The sequence below is a fragment of the Passer montanus genome, unplaced genomic scaffold (genome assembly GCF_014805655.1).
Source record: "Passer montanus isolate IOZ18808 unplaced genomic scaffold, ASM1480565v1 scaffold26, whole genome shotgun sequence".
Taxonomy (NCBI): Eukaryota; Metazoa; Chordata; class Aves; order Passeriformes; family Passeridae; genus Passer; species Passer montanus.
The window spans coordinates 9,888,733-9,909,432 of record NW_024367261.1 but is presented as its reverse complement, the minus strand read 5'-3'; the positions used below and the strand labels follow the sequence as shown (position 1 = coordinate 9,909,432).

The window sequence follows — 20,700 nt, the reverse complement described above, 5'->3', positions numbered from 1 at the left end:
ATGAGAAGGCGGGTGAGAGTTGTGTAATCAGTTGGGGGTGGAGGATGCAGAAAAACTTACTTGTGAGTTCTCCCCCTCTACCTCTTCTCTCTCTTTGCCCTTTCTTTTAAAACAGAGATTATAAAGAGATATGTTACAGTTTCTTCTAATATTAAAATGAGAATAAATAGCTAGAGGAAAAGGAACTATAGATTTATTAGAAATTAGCATAGACATTTTTATATATATCTTGACTAAGTGCAGCTGAAAGTACTTATGTTGCCGGCTATCCCCAGAAGTTTTTGGGATTTTTTTTCAATTTTACATTTTGTAAAATGGATGCCATTATATAATAGGGGTTGTATCTTTTCCAAGAAGACAATGTTCTTTCCAAAGGTTTTGAGCTGCAATTCCAAGGGACACTGTCCTAAAACTCATACAGCAGTGCCACAGAAATCCAAAAACAGAAAATAAAACCATCCAGTTTTGGAGTTGTCCTCACAAAATAGTTGCTGTAAGGCAAACCATGGGAACAAGTTCTGGTAGCCAGGGACAGGATGGAGACTATGGTCTGTGTTATTTTTGATCAAAGGTAACCCTCTACCCATTCCACATCAGTTGACCTGAAACAAAAAGTCTTCTTAAAACAGCAGTATCAATAGAGCTCGGAGCTCTCTGTGCTGGAATCAATGAAATAAGCTCCCTGTTTAAGAATGGAGGTTTAGACACTCAAGTGTGGAGCTGGAGGTAATTTACAGAGAAATGGTGAACTTGCTCTTGTCAGGGGTAGATTCCTAGGTATTTATTGTGATGTAACATCTACAGTGCTACTTGTGGACCAGATCCCTTCTGTCTTGTGTTGCTCTGGCTTTGGAAAGCAAAGCAGTGAAGTCTGAATGACTTTCTGCAAGAAAGAGAAACTTGTGCTTTTAAGGCTTCTGTTACTAAAATGGATCTTGCCAGTTTTTACCATGTGTGGCATGTGGGATGATGCTATGAATCAAGCTGATAGAATGACTACAACTTTCAAAGATGAGCCTTACGTATGGCCTGCTGGTGGAATCTTGCTCAGATATTGAGAGCAAAAGTGTTATGCAATTCCTCCTCCTTTGTATGAGTGCCATAGAGCAGGGATAAGATTTTTGTGCAGAAAGTAAAGTAGAATTGTGTATGCCCAATGCAGAGCTTCATCTGGGATGATCTTGGAAGTTTACATGTCAAGAGGAACCTAGTGTCAGAAGATGCTATTGCAAAATTAGTTTGTTTCTTCTACCTGCTTAAATGCTATGGGTTAAATTCTGTAATTGTGTAGGATAACTTTCAGGACAGCTGACGTGCTGCTATGCTGGGCTATCTGTCATGATCCTGGTAGTGTGTGGTGTATCCTGTGTGCTTTCCATGTTGCCTAGAATCTGTAACTTCCCAAAGAGCTGAAAAGCAGACAGCAGATGAAAGCCAGAACATCATCCAGGAGTGTAGGAGGAGCTGAGTGATCTGGCTGCACCAAAAGCAGTCAGTTTCTTTTCAAATATGTCTTAGGAAAAGCGATAAGCAAACCTTTTATGTTTGGTATAGCTTAGGCTTCTTTTTCATAACTGGCATTTGCTGTTTCAAGTAGACCTGGGACTGGAATAGCAGGATTATTGCAGAATTGAATTGTACCAATGGAATTACATAGTTTTCTCAATAACTAGTTAGTCTCTGCTCTGGCTTGGACGTGCACTTCTCTTGTCTTCATCAGCCTGAACATGCATTAGTCATTTGAAGGGTGCGGAAATACTAATAACATGTAAGCCACTCCCCCCCCTTTATTTGCGTATTTGACTAGTACAGGAAATAAAGGGTTCTTTTGTTTTTACAAATGAAGTAAACAATGGAAAAGCTCTTTGTAGTCTGACATATGAACTGAGTTCCTTGAATACTGCAGTGTCACTGTTCATTTTGTTATACAACACTGTAGTTATGGGATGAAAATGCAGAATAATGGTGATGACCTCTCACCCCCAGGACTTCAAAGCTGATCTTTTCCGCAAGCCTGTTCTAGTATCCTAAGGCTCTTCACCTTTCTCTTATACGGTGCTCTAATTACCTTAATGTGCCTCCTCTCCTGGCTCCTGCTTAGGCAGAGACAGGAATAATGCCTGTGAAGCAGAAGGGAAACTGAGCATGGAATGGCATGCTCTCCCTGCAGGGCTTACATCCCATAGTGCTCCTGGCTCCAGCTGGCCTGAGGAGTCTTAAACTGGATTAGTGTTGCTTTGGCAGGCCCTGATATTAATGCAAAGTAGGGTAAGTAGCTCGGAGTGGTGTTTGTGTCCATGACCCTGAGCAAAATGAATGTTCTGGCTTTACTTCTACAGCTTCAAGAACCCAAGAGTGGTCCTTGACAGTGGTGTTCCCTTCAGTCTTGCTGCCCAGGTGGTGTGGTGTAGTCCGTGTGGTGTAGTTTGCTCTATTGGTCTTCATGGCAGCTGTTTGTTCTCCTGTACAGGTGATCTACTTGAGTGGGTTGTGTTGCCTGCAAGACTCATTCTGGGATTTGAGGTTTGGGGAGATACATTTCACATGAGTATGTTTTGTTGTATAACCTTTCTTCTCTTTGACTGGATGGTTGTCAAAAACCCTACAGGTGGTTTGCATTGTTTGAAGTTCCCATAAGAATTTTTAAATTTCCATTTTAACTCTGTTGTGTATTGTGAGTTTTGTTTTACTTTTTTTCCCCACCTAGTGTTTAGTGGGAGAGGGTCTGTAGCAATACTTGAATGTCATGACAAATTGTTGTGATCAGACAAGCAGGTGGCTATGCTTATTTGTGTTTGTAGTGAGTGGGTATTTATACTGCAGGCAGTACTTTTGTGAGGCACCCATTAGTGAATGACCAATAATCTCATCAGCAGGGAGAAGCTAACCTTGCAGTGACCTGTGGTTGGATTTACTGTCATAATAGCTTCTAACTTCTTGTGCTGCTAGCTCAGCCCCTCTTAAATGCATTACTGTATTTTTACATGCAAATGCATTTGTAATTGAAGATAGTTTTTCTAAATCTGATGTAAACTGGTTTTTAGTTAACTGCTCTGTAATTGTCAGTTAGTCTTTCCCATATTTTTTCTCATCTCTGAGTAAGAGACAAATATAATAGTATTGAATTCCAGTAGATGAGGGGAACTTGGCCACAGTCAGCAACACAGGCTGAACGAGCTCTGGAGTCATGAACCTGGAGCATAGGCTAGGCCAAACTTTTATTCTTTTCCCTTGCATTTTGAACTAGTGCAGTGGAAGCCTTATTCAGAGCACACACTGCCTATGATTATGCTTATCGGCTGTGTTCTTTATTTCCTTCCTCATAGTGTCCTCCAAATTTGTTACAGTAAAGGCTCCATTGAGGGTAGAAGCACAGAACTGCTATTCCTGCAGGAGTAACTGGTGAGCCCTCTGGCAGTAGTGTGGAGCCTCAAGGAGTTGTACTTTTCCTCAGCTGTATGCCATTAGGCAGGAAATCCTTGGCTGTTTTCACTGATGTGGGGTGCTTGGCTCTTCTACATACAATTTCCAAGGAAGCTGGTCAAGGACTTTCCAGTCTCTGTCCTGTTCCTTGTTAGATGACTCATAACAAAAAATCTCTGGTGAAATGGCTGCAGTGGAAACACACTAGTGGGAGACAACATGATGGTGAACCTAGTTGGGTTTTACTAGCGTGGAGCTTGGCCGTAAAAGTAGCCTAAGCATAACAAATTACATTTTGCCAGGGTGCTGTGAAACAGGAACTGTCAAGAAGAGGGAAATAATTGCCATGCCTGTGAGGCTTGGGGCTCGGTCAGCATGATGTGGTCAAAGATTGACCTTAGTAATTGTGCTGTTAGGAAATTTAGGAAGCCTGTGTGCCTCACGGTGCAGGTGAGGAAGCTGGGGAGCACAGCAATATGTTCTGACCAAATCACTTCCTCAGCATCTCTGTCTTCAAGGCATAAAACCTGGCAGAACTGAGGACAGAGAAGCAGCTCACTGTGAAGTGTGTGTCACCTTCCTGTTGTAAATGCAGTATGCTTCCACCCTTAACCCCTTATGCACTTATGTGTGCGCTTTCAACAAGTGATGAAAGAGTACTGATGGAAGAATACTGATGTACTGATCTCCACTGAAGGGTTCTCCTTCTCCTATAGCGGAATCTTGTGCAATCACTTAAGAGTAAGCTCTTCAGCCAGGACTGGCTACAATCCAATTTCACCCTCTCTATTCTGTGAAGGAAGTGCAAGGAAGCTCCCATGACGCATCATCTGTACTTCCTTACTTCCCCCACTCTTGGTCCAAATAAGGCAAAAATTTATTAAATAGTTGGTATGTTCTTAGACAGGGCTGTGGGTATTTATTTCTTTGGAGGCCAAGTGCTGTTGTTTTTATGACTTAAGTTAAAAATGGAAAATTGAGAAAGGGAAGTTTTGCACGGAAGTCCATGTGAAATCTTTGGAGTGTTTGTGTGGAGAGCACACATAACTGGTGTTAATGTGGCATAACTCTCTGGTCTCTCTGTACTGACTTAGTTGTTAATGAATGTGATTCTCCTTTCCATCCTATAGGTTTGCTGCTGGCTTTTGAAGCAAAGACTTAAGTTTCTCTCTTCAGCATCTCTAGGATCAGTCCACTGGGATCTTGAAATAAAGGTTCTCAGATACTTCTGCTCTGAATTCCAGTATGAGCAACTAGGGTCTGTCTGGTGACTCTGACTTCCTATGCCTTCCATACCTGTTACTGTCAGCATTTCTTTTTGCAGGTGCTTAGATGTTTTACATACTTTCTTTTCCTTTTTTAGGTTTGGAAGGCGTTTTGAATCCCCTCTTTTGTGGCAGAGCATTATCATGATCATTACAATGTTACTGATGCTGAAACTCTGCACTGAAATTCGTGTGTCCAATGAGCTGAACGTGAAACGCCGCTCTTTTGCAGGTCAGTGATGGGAATTGGCTTTTTTAGGATAAATATCTCTAAAAATATGGTGTGCTCTACTTTCAGTACAAAAGTTCTGTGTTGCAGTCCAGTCTCTCCACTGTAGCACTTCCTGAACTTTTTTTTGAAACTGCTTATTTTCAAGATAAAAATGTACAGCTGAAATTTTATTTCAGACAGGTCTTAGTTCAGTCTAGAAATTGGACTTGTCCCTAGTATTTTACACCACATTCTGAATATAGAGCTGGTTCTTGTGTTATTGTGCTAGTCTGGATTTTTTAAAAGGTCTTGGCTGGAGTAAGAAGTTGTTTTCTTCAGCTGTACTTTTTCCCAAGTTAGTTATGAACTTATGCTATTATCTAAATGTTGTAATTGCAAACATTTGCTTTTGTAGATAATAATTTTCTATTTACTTGAGTTACTGACCGTTGAGGAACCAGATGCTTCTTACCATGGTTTCAAAACTATATATTTTTTTTATTTGTGTACCATTTCCTTTGGCTTTAGTGTGAGATTAGTTGGGATTTATGGGAATATTCTCATATTTTTTTATTTTGGTTGATGTTGGTAATTTCAGTTGGGCCAGACTATTATTCTCTGTTTAATAAAATGTTCAGTCTTTGTGTAAAGTCCTTACTTTTTTCCTTGCAGATAAGAAATGTGAGATGGGTAGATTTTTGTTTCTCTGTGTTGACTTTGACTTACAACATTTTATGTAACAGCTTTTTACCAACAAGAACAGAATTAACACTGTCAGCTTTCTGTCAGTTGTTTTGCCATTAAGGATGTATAATTTATTCTCTCCATCTGTTCTCTTCCACACTCCCTAGTAATTGAGGGTCTGATCCAATTCCAGATATCCACAGCCATCATTAGAAGGCATCAGCTCCTGGCTGTGCAGTAGGGTAATTTATCTAATAGCTAAGGAAGCTACTTCCATTCCTGCTCATTGTGGAGTGTAGTGAGAAACTGTGCAGGTAAGTGAATTCATGTGGAAGAGGAGCTGCAATCCAGCTTCCAAACACAAGCTGCTGTGTTCACAGGGGTTTTCAGTCTGGCAGGATGAATGATTTAAAAACTGCTTTCAGCCAGATTTAGCAGCAGGTAAAATCCAGGAAGCATTTGGGTGGGGCACATATGCTTTCTTCCTCCTCTGCGGTTTGTGCTAGAAATTTGTGGAGTGACAGAGAGGTTTCTCTGTTTGCCCTTTCTGAGAGGAAATTGTTCTTGTGCACATTTACACACACACACTTGCAGGCTCCTTCAGTAACCTTTGGACAGCAAAGGGAGGCCCTTCAGTTTAATATATAGTGCTCTTTAAGCAACTCTCCCTGAAAGACACAGTCTCCTAAGGGGCGGTCAGTCCTTCTCTTGACAAATGATAGAAACTCTTTAAGGTTGCATTGTATTATATAAACCTTTTTTCTAAAACTCATTTTGTCATATGGAATTTGCTGGAGAGATGGATTTTTACCTACTTGTGGTCCTTAATTATTTGTTTTCATAGAAAGGCTTGCATCCTCCCACAAACACTGAGGATAGTTGGAATATTTTTCTTAAATGGGATTGATTTTTAGTAAGGACAACTGTATGATGGCTCAGAATAAACACTCAGATGCATGCAAAGCTCCTTTCAAGCTGGACATAATAATAGGTTTCAAGCACAATACAAGTAGGAGTGAGAACTGGGTTTCTAATCATATACCTAATCTTATCTCTAAAGTTTTATGGTGATCTAGGCAAGTTGATAAGTCTGTGTACTTACTTTCTTTCCTTATAGCTTACTGGGGCAGCGAAGAGCTAGGTTTGAAGTCATTGTTTTTGGTTAACCTTGCAGAATCCTGAGGGAAGGTATAGCATTTCTGTATGATAATAACATTGTTATTTCTCACGTCTGGTCTTCATTGTAAACATTTTTCTTTTTTATCTTCCCTTTGAATGTTTCAGCAAAATAATCCAAAATATTTAGAAAGAGTAGAATATTTCAGTGGAAGGGAGTTTGCTGTTTTCTTATATTATTGTAAAATGTGGTATTTCTTCCAAGTGGCATAAGTATATGTTTACCAGTGTGTTTCCAGTTATGTGGGAATTGTCTTTTTTAATTTTGTTTTTATTTTTCTCACAAATTAGGTCCCTTAAGAAATAACTAGTTCAGAAAGAATCTGCTTCCTATCTTGAAGCATTAAGAAGCAATCTCTTCAAATCCTGACAAGCTTGTTCTGTATTCTTTATCATGTTTTGTGGTGTTACTGGCTCAAAATACCCAAAATGTCAATAGCTATTCAGAACATATAAAGCCATTCAGTCAATTTGCTTGTACTTTGATTTATAGGGTAACTATCATAGCATGAGAAATGCAGTCTTCCTAGATTTTCTAGTAATGTTTGATTTCTTCTTTTTTCTGTGGTTTTTTTTTTTTTTAGACTCTATACATAGAGAACTTAAAAAGATTATGTGAGTTTTCTTAATTTTTTCCCCTTCTCACAGTTACTTCTCAATTATGGGATTTTCCTCCGCTCCCTTTTAGTATTGCAAAATGAAATTAAGTTGAAAGTGATGCAGCCCATCTTGTGCTGTTACTGCCTTCTCTGATTTTTCATTTTGGGTACAGAGACTTTATCCCTCAGTATATACCAATTGAGAACAGAACAAATGCTGTTCATATATCCAACTGTTGTATTACTATTTTTTTTTAAACTTGGACTGTGTAGCCTGTTTTTAACAATTTAGGATGGGGAAAGCCAGCACCCAAATCAGGGAAAATACAAAACTAACAAATACCCCAATTTGATTTTAAAACCTCCAGTGATAGGACAGTTCCCTCCCCTGCATAAGAATGCTTTGAAAACTACATGGGGTCTTCAGGTGAAATTAGCAGGCATGAACAACACCTTCTTATCTTTTATCTTGTATTAACCTCTCTGCATCTTAAGTGCTTTAATGCAGCTTTTCTGGTATCATTGTTGGGGTAACAGTAGTTTTCCATATTTGTTCCCAAGTTTCAAAGTTGTATCTGTGGAGCCATATGTATGCTGCATTGTTGGCTTAGTATGGAAAGGGCCAGGCTTCTTGTTAATTTTGTTGTGTTTGTTCAAAGTATTGTAATATTTTGGGGCATGATGATGCTACCATGCTAAAGAGCTGAATATTGAAATACAACATGTGGATGTGCTATGTCTTTACTCAAGAACCAAGACGTGGTTGAAGCAAGATTGTCACAGGTACAGACAGCTGAAAACTTCTAGTTACTTTTGGGAATGTTGGTGGGCCAGAGCAGTTTCTTCATATTCTCAGAGAGACAGACACTCTCCCCAGATCAGTCTCCCACCTCTCTCCAACAGAGATTCTAGTAATGCCCAAGACATTGTGATAGATTTTGACCCCCTTGAATGTATGAACTATACTGAACTATACAGTGGACAATATTTGTTGAAAGGAGACTCTTGGACATCTCTCCGTACTTGTGCAGCTCAAGCTCCACAAGTAGAACATGGGCTCCTGTGTTTTTACATTAAGATTATTTCCTCTTGTCATTAATCCAGTTTTGCTGGTTGACTTAATCTCCTTTATAACTTGTATCTTATTATAGCACTCTGATCCTTTGAAGAGCTTTGTTTTTGCCACTGGGAAACTCTCTTGTGTAATATATGGTTTTCAACTGGCAGAGGAAGGTTAGAGTGAAAAAGGTTTAGCATACAGCATGGCTGCACATGAGGTTGGTTCTCTCCTTGTTGCTGGGCTTTGTGTCAATATTTTTGAATAGCATTTTCCACCAGAGGCAAGGCAACTACTCTCTCAGCTGTTAATACATTCATATCCACACACCCAGCATTGCTGAGGTAACAGGTTGTTTTCTCTGATCACAAAAAGTTAGAACTTGTGTAGTCTAAAGTAAGAATCAAACTGCTTGTTTCATTGTTTTTTAAGCCTTTATTTTCCCCTCATAGGTACACTGCTGTTGGGTTGTGCACTGAGAGTGTTCTGGGACTTCCTGCTGCTCAGTCTTATCTTAACATTGTGGGGTGGGAGACTTATAGAAAGCATGGGGATTGAAATTTCTGGCATGTTTTGGTCTGGCTATTATTTTTTTAAATGAATTAAATGTACTAACTACTAAACTGTAACTCAAATAACCACTGTTGCATTTAATCATAAAAGTCTGTTTGTCTTTCCTTTCTTTTTTTTTCCCCTTCAACTCTTTTTTTATGTAGCTGCAGATAGTAAGGATGAAGAAATCAAAGCTCCACCCAAGAGATCCTATCTGGGTATGTACTGTACAAACCCATGCTGCCTGAAGTTGTCCCCTTAACCACACAGTTCATGATTTGCTACTTTTTGTGATCATTTTTGGAAATGATTGCATGATCATTTCTATAGAGAATGTTTGCATTACATTTTCTTGACATACTAAAACCTGGTGTCTGTTTTTTTTTTTTTTAATTTTTCCCCTGCCCACTTTTAACTTTCATAGAAAAGAGGAAAAGATGCTTTCAGCTCTATTTTAGAAATCAATTCTTTAAAGGCAATTGAATTGACCACATTGTGTGTCTTCCTTACTCCTTCCCCAAAATGGACAAACAAAACAGAGATCCAGCTCTTCAGACTCAGTTGGTCTTTTTTTTAGCTCTAATGCTGGAGAAAACTATGAAATATACAGCACTATCTTTCAGCAGATATTTCACTTGGATATTCGAGCAAAGTGCCTGCATCCTTGTGAATATTCCTCTCTTTTTCATTATAGAGCAGCCTGAAAATTGCTGTTTGGGAATTAGTAATGCCCAAGGTGAGAGCTTCCAATCTTTAGTTTCAGAGTTGGAATCTATGTTGTTTAATTTACCTAAGGAACGAGAAATACTAGGTGCAAACCAGCCTTGCAGTTCTTTTTCCACTCTTAATAGTTTGGAATGACAGTTTCAGTCAAGTAATTGTAGTTTTGTTTTAAATTTGTTGGGGTATTGCATCAAAGAAGTTACACTGACAGAGAAGTTCCCCAAAGTCAACTTTCAGACTGGTTTTTACTGAACTGATTCAGAATCTTCCACTGGTACGAGCTGTGTTCTGTTGCAGTTCTTGAGTTTGAGAGGGATCAACTCAACTGGCAATATCCGGGGCACAGAGGAAAATTACTGTGGCAAAAGAAGAGTCTCTGTATTTCTCAACACACAGTTAATCAAGATGCAGCTAGCTCTAAGAAACTGCCCTAGAGTGGTATTAAACTGAGTGCTTTCTTGAAGCCATAAGGTCATTTTATTTAACCTGCTTAGGTTAAATAAAATTCTCTTTTAATGATTCCTCTTCTGGATCTCCCCTTTCAGATTTGGGGCCAAAATCCATGCTTTGGGAAATTTATCAGTTTTTTTGTCTGATACCAGTATTTTTGCAAAGCACCTTTTCCTTTTGTATTTTCAAAGCATTATTTTTTTTCTGGATTTGGTATCAAAACAATTTTCTTTCTGTTTGTCTTTAACTCTAGTTTGTGTGGTCATTCTCATTGGCTTGCAACACTAACCATTGGAATGTAATGTTTAAGCAGTTCTGTCTTCCTTTTGCCTGTATTCCTGTTGTCTTTTACTAGTTTCCATCAATGCTTTATTTACAGTCTCAGAGCTATAAACTGTTGTCAGCTTCAAGTGGTTAAAATTAAACAGAAATAAGTAACTTAATGCGACCTTTTACTTATTTCTATCAATTTTTCCTTGTCTTTTTGGTTAAAAATAATTTGTTGGTAGTTTGATAGCTTAAAAAGATGTAGAATAAAGCACCACACATTTTAATCCAGCTGATCTAAGTCTGAAACATTTGGTTAGTAGGTATTACTTGGAGTTTGTTTTGGAGTTGCTTAGCAAATTGGGGTGAATTGAATTATTTCTAAGGAACAAGACGGCCTTACACTACTGCTCTGAAGTTTAAAGACTGGGTGGGCAAGTTTGAAATATGATAATTCTCACTGCTATAAAGAAATTAGAAATATTTTGAGCTGTTTAATGTGCATACAAAAGTATGTGCAGGTGGGATAAAGAGTGGGGTGCACAGTGCTATGTGTCACAGTGTATGTCTTGCTCAATTTACATAGGGCTTAACTGAACTGTGCCCTGCAGTGCTGTGTTTTGCCACAGCTCTGGGGAAGCATACTTAGAGATTAGCTGAAGGGAATATTTGCCATACTTTCATGTGCTAGTGCATTCTCATGATGTCCTTTAATGAGTTTTAATTAAAACTTCTGCTCAAGAAAAGCAAATTGTTTTTTTAAATTTCCTTTGAATAGTTGAGTGGTGTAAAAACTTTTTCAATGTATTTTTAGGTTTCTGAAATTATTATATTACTTTCTTTTTCTGGTCATGTAATAAATTATGTCTGTAAATGAAGATGATCTCTGAAAACTATTTAGTTATAGAGCTGTTGAACAATTGATCTGAAAATATGCTGGGCTACCGATTAATTTTGGGTGAACTTGTTAGATAAATGCAGAGGCTGTTTGGTGCTTCTCCTTGAATAGGAACTGAAGAGCTCCCTAAGATTGCTTTTAGGTTTGTTTTATTGTCAGTTCAAGAAACCACTTAATGCCACTGTTTTTCCACATGTTATCTGGAAAAGCCTTTATCTCTATCACATGACTCTAAAAAGTGACTTTCTGTCAGTCAGTACTGAGAGAGAGTTGAGGGTGTGGGGGAAGGTTACTGCAGTTTCAGTGACCTAAACTATTTACAGTAAGGTTGGCCCCAGGGTGTAGGGTTTTCTGATTCCATACAGAAATAAAATTATTTTCCTTTGTTTTCTTGGCGAAGGAAAGATTAAAAAGAATAGCTCCAGTTCTGAAGGATTAATGCTTTATTCCCTTTGTTTTCTAATTCAGGTATCTAGTTCTGCCTAGTGCCTGGTAGCATGGCAACTGCTGAGACTGAGCAAGGTGCAGTTGAGTTGAAATTTGGGTTTTTGCTTGTTTCTTGTTTCATGATGTGATGATTTAGAACAAATGTGAATAAGTGTATAAATCTGTTTTGCTAAAATACAAATTCCATATATATATTTGAGCCCTGTTAGTGTTGGAGACTGTTGGGCTAACAAAATCACTAAAGAAGTAACAAAACACTACCATAGCTCCAAAAAGCCTGTATTGTTTAAATTTGTTCAGAGTGGTTTCAGTGTGTGGCAGGTGAGCCTCAACGTGGATGGGACTTGTTGGATTTTTTTTTTTCCTTCTAAGTAGATGGTAAAGTGTTTAGAAAGAAAATTCTGGGGTATCCTTCTCTATCTGAAGATTGTTTTAACATTTGCTGTATTACTAAATCCTGAACCTTGATTTTGGCTCCAAAAAACCTAATCGAATTGCATTAAATTTTGAAACATGAGTAATAAGAACTAGTGGTAGTGGAACAGCAAAAACTTAGTTTCAAGTCTTTTGCAACAGGTATTCAATGAACCTACTAAACTTTTTTTTTTGGGGGGGGGGGGGGAATGTAAAATGTATGTATAGTTGACTTTGCAGACTTACAGCTGCATAATAATGAGGAGAAAATAGTAATGTGAATTGAGCAGGTGCAGGCATCTGCTGCATGTTTCCCCTGGCAGTGTGACAGCCTGGTGAATAACTCACACTTCCACCTCTCCTTTTGTCCATGCTCTTTAGTTTGCTCCGGACATCAGTTGGCTTGTGTTGTCCAACAGCACCACCACAGTGTTGACATATTTTAGAACAGCACTATTACATGTGCCATGAAGGATGTAAACTTGATTTAATCAGCTCTCTGCTGCCTTCTGTTCAGTGTTAGGTCTGTTTGGGCTCAGCAGGGCGTCCTGCACAGCTTGCGGGCGAGCACTGTGTCTTTCCAGGGGTGCTCTCTATGTCACGTGCACAGTGTGCTTCTCTGTCCAGCCCTGACACCCTGAGCAGAGCTGGGGACACAGCAGAGGCACGGCTTTCCTTGCTGGTTGTGGAGAGCACCTGGGTTTCATTGAAAGTGCTTGACTTCTGCACTGTGCTGCCCAGTGGTTGAATTCCCTGTACAGCTGAAACAACGAGAGCAGAGTTGTTGCTGGGGTGTCACTGCCTCTGTCTGTGCATAACTGAACATGGAAGTGCTTTTGGAAGGATTTCCATCCTTCCTCCCCAGGATTATATGTATCCTCATTAGACTAATTTCAGAGTGCTTTTGTTAGTATTTTGGGGAGGATATTCAGGAGAAGGGATTGTCATGGCATGTCTGTGAGAAAACAGGATGCCAAAAGGATTTTTTTTTTGCTTTGCTTTTGTTTTGCTTTGTTTAGTTTTGTGATTTGTTTTTTATTTTTTTTTAAAAGGATTAAAAGAAAAAAACTAGTGGAGTTCCAGTTGTTGAAGAATTCAGGTCTACTCTGCCTTAGAAAATGGCACCTGTCTGCATTAACACTTTGGTTGTAATTCTGTATATGATGGGAACAGTTACTTCCCCATGTATTTTTCTGCATCAGTTTTAAGACCTTTTAGGAGACCAAAGAGAGTAAGAAATGAAGATTATAAACACATGGGGGCAATTTAAAATTTAAGTGATAATCATTGGTGTCTTTTTTAATACATAATTTTGGTTTATTTTTAGTTGATGTTGCAAAAGAGACCAACACAAGTCTGAAAAATAATTTGTCTTTACAGGTATGGGTCTGTGCTTGAAGTCTAAGTTACTTCTTATTCAAACATTTCAGAATAATTCTGTCCAAATAGAACACTATTGAGTTTTTCTAAAAGATTGTTGACATACTGAACAGATTGAACCGATAACATTTTTTTTTTTTTGTTAGACTACAGGCAGAGAGGGAATAGTTTAATTTAAAAAGTTGTTCCTTTATTTTCGTAGGGAATTTGTCCTGAACCATTGCAAGTTCAACACTAAAATAATTTTCTTTCAGAAAACATGAGAAAAATGGGTTTGGATCTGTTTACTGGAACCAGTTTTATGTTTCCCAATAGATACTCTCTTTCAGGCTTTGAAGTTCCATTCAGTGTAAATCTTTCTTCAGCCCCTTAGGCTAATGGACATCAAAATAATAATTCTGTGGCCTTTTATGTCCTCTTGAAAATGTTGAAAGTGGTTCAGTAGGTGGGCATACCTTTTTGCAGGCTTATCTGGTATTGTTCAGAAGGTATAAAAGGGAAGGATAAGTTTAAATTCTGTATTCCAGAGAGACCTTTTCCTTTCAGAAAAGACAGCTGAGAAGAGAGAAACCCAGAGAATGATTTTTGAGGCCTCTGAGCAGCTATGATCTCTGCCTCTGGCAGTTTGCAGTTCCCTTAAGGTGGGAGATCCAGAAATACACACATGCTCTGCAGTGATGTGGAGGCATGAGGCCAGTTTGCTTCCTGCCTGCCTGAGTGCTGTGAAAGCACATTCCCGATCACTGTGGATCCAGGTGGAAAAGTCACTATTGTAATGGCGTGGCATGTAGCGGGCTTAGGCCTGAGAGACAGGTGGTGGCTTTGCATGAGAGTTAAGGTGGTCACCTTTAGAAAACCTAAGGGTATTTCTTTTCATGGGATGCAATAGAAGTGGAGGAGACTGACGTTACCTGCATGACTGATACATAAAGTATGAGGCAATAGCTCCTAAGTCTTAAACTGATCTCAGATGTATTGTTCTGTTCATGATCTGCGGACTTATCCGTAGTTGTAGTTAAGCTGCAGGGAATAATGTTGTGGGCTCACCCTGGCAGGCAGCTCTTCCCAGCAGAGCCACCCTCTCACTCCCCTGCAGTGGGTGGGAGGGGAGAGTCAGAAGGCTAGAGGTGAGAAAACTCCTGCGTTGATGTGAAGATACTTTAAAGGGTGAAGCAAAAGCTGTGAATACAGGCAAAGCAAAATAGGGATTTAATTCTGTACTTCCCATTGGCCAGCAAATGTTCAGACATTTCTAGAGAAGTAGGAATTCATCATAGGACATGATAGAGACAAAATCCATAATTTCAGACATCCCTGCTTCTTCCTCCTGAGCATTCTGCTTCCACTTTCTGTGATGACTTGATGAATGTGTGAGCCAGCAGAGGCAGGCTCTACTGTGATTTGATTATCTCCAGAGCAGGGCAGTAATCTCAGGCATGTTTGATAGGGTGCCTCTTATCACAGGCTTATGTCACCTAAACACAGATGCTTGAGTTGCCTCTTGAAGAAAGGTGAGGTGATGAAATGTAGTTTAAATCCAAAAAAAACCACAGCATTTTTTCCAAGCCCAAGAAGTGGCAAGGACTCCTCTCTTAATTCTGCTGTCTCGTTTAGTAGTGTACAAGAGCTGTGGAGCACCTGTTACTTCATGCTAGCACGTTGCTCCTCCTTTTCAAGTTAAAGTCTAATCTTAGTCAATATGCTTCATAGTGGATTCTTACTGGGTCTCCTAGTTATCTGAAAATGGAATGACATGTCTGCCACGTAAACAGTTTTTTTGGCTCCTGACCTGCTGTTTTCTTTATGTAGGTAGTATAATGCAAAGGAGAGAGCTCTTATTTATGTGGTAACACTTAATCCTTTTTTTCCAGAATTTTGGTTAGCACAGTGATGGTTGAACAGGTTCCTACTGATTTTGGGGTTTGTTTTGGAACTTAGATATTTTACCTTAACTTAAGATAAAACTAGACTTGGTAGGCAGAGAGGTAATGTCCTTTAACAGACAACTTGGGGGGAAAGTGTTTTCAGCTGTGCAAGTTCTTGTGCAGGTTTGAAATAGAAATAGTGAGCTTCAAGCTCCTTTCAGTTTGAAAGCTGCTTTTCTCCAAGTTTAACTTCTGTATCAGTTACAACAGTTGAGCAGGAAGAATAGTTGCCACCTGTGTTACCTGTGGGATGGGGAATGGAATGAGCACCCACCACGGAATGTGGAGGGATGAGTTACATTTCAGGTTATATTTTTACTGGATAATGAAGCCAACAGTTATGGAGTCTGTAATTTTTGATAACCATTGATGAATTTTAGTTTCTAGACTTATTGTTTGGCAACTTTACAAAAAAATTTTCATCTTTTGGGCTTCACTCAGAGATCAGAGTTGACACCTTTGACAATGGAAGCCTTATCTGGCCAGTAATGTTCCTCTCCTTAGTTTGTGTGTGGGACATGGTTTCTTGTGATTGTTTCATGTTAGCCACACGTTTCACACTGACAGAGCTGATATACTGTACACAGTATTTTGCGTTTAGCGACAAATGCAGTAGCATTTCTGTGCTTTGAGAGCTGTATTGTAAAAAGTGCTCTTTCAAAATACTTGAGAGATTGGCATTTCCACCCACAACTTCTTTTAGTTATTAAATTGAATCCTCTGAAGTTTTAAGCACTGAAGGGGTTATTCGGATCTTGTGTAATGTGGACAATAACATTTTGCTTATATTTTATTGTAGTGCATACAGTAACTTGTGGTTAAACTGGTTCTTCTTCACAGTTTAAAAATTTACCCATTTTTAATCAGCAAGGTTCAAAGTCCCACTTCGTAAGGTGAATTGTCCTCGGTTTTTAAATTTTTTACAGGTTACTGTTGAACAGAGTGCACCAGATGTCCTGCAGAAGGCTTTCCCAATCCAAACTATTGTGGGATTGTAAATAAAATATTTGTAATTTCCTCTGTCAACTGTATTAGCTTTGTAATGTTTTGTATAACGTGTTAATTCACTTGGCTTCTGTCACTGGTGGCATATACATATTCTCTATCCCTAAAACAGGGATTTGAGAAGGTATTACCTGTGTTTACTTGTTACCAGGGCAGTGAACCTGGTGGACATTGTTCTGATTTTGCTGCTACCACATTTTGAAATTATTATTTAGCTCCCTTTAAGTTTTCAGCTTACAGACAGTAGGAAGATAGTCAACCACAGACTCGTACAATCTCTTGTGAGTTAGAGTCATTTCAGTAAGATGTTATTTGGGGGTAGAGCAGTATGTTTGGACCTAAGTCTTTTGACCCCTTCTTTGCACCAGCCTTGCTGCTGCTTTTGAATGGCTTTGACATGACAATGTGGGTAGGCTGTGGTTTTGTGAACTTCTTAATGCAGTTTACAGCCTGGCATGAGCAATAATAGCTAGAGGTTCACAGGAGCATGGTTCAGCACTGTGTTTGTGATGCGTGCTGCTCTGGCTGCTGGTACCCTGACTAGCCATTTAGCAGGCCTGTCATCCAGCTCTGCTCTGGTGGGAAGAAGAGACTTGAAACAGGGTCTGTTCTAAGAGCTGTGTGGTAGCAGAAATATTATTTATGGTGTAAGAATCATGCCCAGTTGGTGGTTTGAATAAAATGTGGATTTTGCTTGTGCCCTACACAATTCAGGTAGAGGAAAGAGAACTTCTGGCAACATCTAGCCACATGGGGGTGCTCTGGGGTTTCCAAAACCTGTCTGCTGAGCCACTAAACTGGAGCCTCAGAGACTGAGCTTTCTTCCAGGGCTGTGGAAATAGTGAATAAACAAAGATGTTGAAAAAATATTTTCCTTCTTGGTGGGACCCAGAATAATTAGGTGCTTTAATAATATCAGCAATGAAACATCTAAAAGTTCAGACAGCTGGTTTGTCTGCTCACCCTTCACATTAGGGAGAATGTGTGCAGCAAAGCTGCTGCTTTGGTCTGATAGAGGTGAGAAGCTTTTGGAGTTGCCTGCTTCTTGAGCTTGTCACATGCTGTTGTTAGATTGGTCACATCTTGATCTGAATGGTGAGCTTCATTCTTTAAATTTGGCTTGGAAGGATCTTCTGAAGTTATTTGATCCTGTTCCCTGCTTGAAGCAGGTCCAGTTAGGTGAGGTTGCTCAGGGCATTGTCCGGTTGAGTTGTGAGTATCTCCAGAGATGGGGGTTCCACAACCTCTCTGACACTTGTCCCAGTGTCTGTCTTCATGATGGTAAAGTTTTTCTTCCATCTAGTTGGCATTTCCTTTGTACCTCATGTCTTGTTATCACCTGTTCTGTCTCCCAAGAGCCTTCAAGAAGAGCCTGCCTCCATGATCCACTTCCCCCTTAGATAGCTGTAGGCAGCAAGAACCCTTCTCTCAAAGCTGAATGGATCCTGTTAGGCTCTTCATGTACACCGTATACCTGAGTCCTTTGATCATCTTGGTGGCTCACCACTGGGCTCATTTAAAGAATAATAAAATTATTTGGGTTGGAAAAGACCCTTAAGATCATTGAGTCTAGCTGTTAATCCAGCTCTGCCAAACCCACCACTAAACCGTGCCTGTAATCACCCCACCTAATCTTTTAAATTCCTTTACATGTGGTCACTCTGCTGCTACCCTGGGCAGCATGTTCTGGTGATTGACAATCCTTTCTGAGAAGTTTTTTGCTGATATACAGTCCAAACCTCCTGTGATCCAACCTGAGTCCATTTTTGCTCATCCTATTGCTTGTTACTTTGGAAAAGAGACTGACTCCCACCTGGCTACAGCCTCGTTTCAGGCAGTTGTAGAGAGTTAGAAGGTCTCCCCTGAGCCTCGTTTTCTCCAGGCTAAACGCTCACAACTCCCTCAGCTGCTCCTCATCAGACTTGTGTTCCAGGCCTTCCCCAGCTCCATTGCCCTTCTCTGGACATGCTCCAGCACTTCAATATCTTTCTTGTAGTTAGGAGCTCAGAACTGGACACAGGACTTGAGATGTGGCCTCAGCAATGGCAATTACAGAGGGTCAAGCACTGCCCTGGTCGTGCTGGACACACTATTGCTGATGCAGGCCAGGGTCATTGGCCTTCTTGGCCACCTGGGCACACGTTGGCTCATGTTCAGCAACTGACAGCCAGTGGGCGCCCCCAGGTCCTTTTCCACCAGGCAGCTTTCTAGCCACTCTGTGCCAGCCTGTAGCTCTGCATGGGGTTGTTGTGACTGAAGGCACTTGGCCTTTTGGCTGTCATACACTTCAGCTTACTGATCCAGCCTGTCCAGATCCCTCTGCAGAGCCTTTCTACCCTCCAGCACACCAGCACTCCCACCCAACTTGGTGTCACCTGTGAAATTGCTGAGAGCGCAATCCAGTTGGCCAACATCTTTCTTCTGCTTGGAAGCCCTGAATGCATGACTCCAGATAATGTGTCTTGTGAGCATTGAGTAGAGAGGAATGAACGCAGCTGCTTGCCATACATTTGCCCAGCTATACAGCCTGGAAAGTCATTGAATGCTTTTACTCTGGATGTACACTTTGACTGATGTTCACATGGCCTGCCGTGCTACCCTCTGCTATTCTGTGAAGCTGTTCTCTAGTGAGGCAGCTCTCTGCGCCAGTACTGTGTGGTTACTCCTTCCCAGCTGCACAGTAACCCTGAACTTTATTCCTGTCAGCCCATATCCTCAGACTAAGATCCCTTTGAATAGCAGTGCTGTACTCAGTTCATAGAATCATACAATATCCTGGGTTGGATGGGATCCACAAGGATCCCTGAAGTCCAGCTCGTGGCCCTGTAGAGAACAGCCCCAAAAAACATACTGTGACCCTGAGGGTGTTATCCAGACACTTCTCACACTCTGTTAGGCTTGGTGCTGTGACCACTTTTCAGAGGAGCCCAACCACTCTTTGGACGAAGAACTTTTTTCTAATATCAAAACTAAACCTCTCCTGACAGAATTTCATGCTGTTTCCTGAGGTCCTGACACTGGTCAGCAGAAAGAAGAGATTGGCATCTTCCCTTCTGTTTCATGTTAGGATGAAGTTGTTTATTGCTTACGCTCCCTAATTTGGTACTCATGAACTCACCATCATCTGGGTTGTTAATGAAAGATATTAAAGAGTGTTGGCCCTAGTATTAATCACTGTGGGCTGCCTTGTAACTGGTTGTAAATTGTATGGTTTTAGTTGTAAATTGTATGGTTTTACTTTGAAAGGCAAAATTCTTTGAGCCTGATAATCCAGCCAGTTTTCTGTCCTTTTGTTGTCCACTAACCAATCGGTAATTTGTTAACAAAGGTACTACAGGAGACTGTCAGCAGCTACCTGTTCTGTGTCTCACCACCTTCACAGTAAAAAATTTCTTCTTAATATCTAACCTAAATTTTCCCTCTTTCAATTTGTACCCATTACTCCTTGTCCTATCACTGCAGCTACTGAAGAGTCCCTCTCCAGTTCCTGGTAGGCTCCTTTCAGATACTGGAAGGTTGTCGTCTCAAAGGTCAGGTTGGTCAGTTGCAGTTTGGACTTGGTAAAGCCATGCAGACTGTCCTGGTTACTTTCTTAGCTGTTACAAATGAAAAATGAAAAACAGCCAATTTTAATAAAAAAATTAAAAATAAAATTTATTTCGCGACCGTAATACAGTCCCGACAGCCACCAATCAATCGGACAGCATACCACCCCCATGAGGTGAGCTTGGTGCGCATTTGTTTGCCCTCACTAGCACCAAATCCTCCTCGTCCACACTGGCTGCACTGAGGCAGCGGTTCATATATGATTTATTTTGCCCGCGGCAAAATCCCTTTGTTTTTTTCTAAGTTCTTCATATTGAAGTTGGTTTCTTTCTTTGGTTCAGGCTGCACAAAGCCTTGGTCCGGGAATTGAATAATACACTTCCCTGATTCCCGGAATATGGCATTCAGATGGAAGGTGTTGATGGCTCTGGTCATCTTAGATAGGTATCTTGTCTGGGCCATCATCTCTTGGGCAGCCGAGGTTTCTTTTGCATGTAAATGTTGTGATGCCTCTCTGCCCATCTGCTGCGGTTTCGCCATCCTGGGGAAGAATTTCTCCCTCCCTCCGTGTACCAGCTATTTATTTTACATATATATATTTTATGCATCTTTTATTTCCACGAATTACGAACCATATTTCTAACATTATCTTTCCTGTGTTTTGGAGTGACTTCCATG

General features: G+C 40.2%; 1 protein-coding gene across 8 annotated transcripts in view; it reads left to right on the top strand.

Moving 5' to 3' along the window:
* SLC66A2 (solute carrier family 66 member 2) overlaps positions 1-20,700 on the top strand; it is a 112,166-nt gene that overhangs the window by 4,813 nt on the left and 86,653 nt on the right. For 7 of the 8 annotated variants that reach the window (XR_005627796.1, XR_005627797.1, XM_039712271.1 and 4 more), the window contains exons 3-4: positions 4,787-4,920; positions 9,132-9,185. Coding sequence is in view for 6 of the 8 variants with exons in the window: in XM_039712271.1 (XP_039568205.1) it covers positions 4,787-4,920; positions 9,132-9,185 (188 nt within the window). In the remaining 2 variants the exon portion in view is untranslated. The remainder of the gene's footprint in view (positions 1-4,786; positions 4,921-9,131; positions 9,186-20,700) is intronic. The other variant, XM_039712272.1, reaches the window with a different exon arrangement.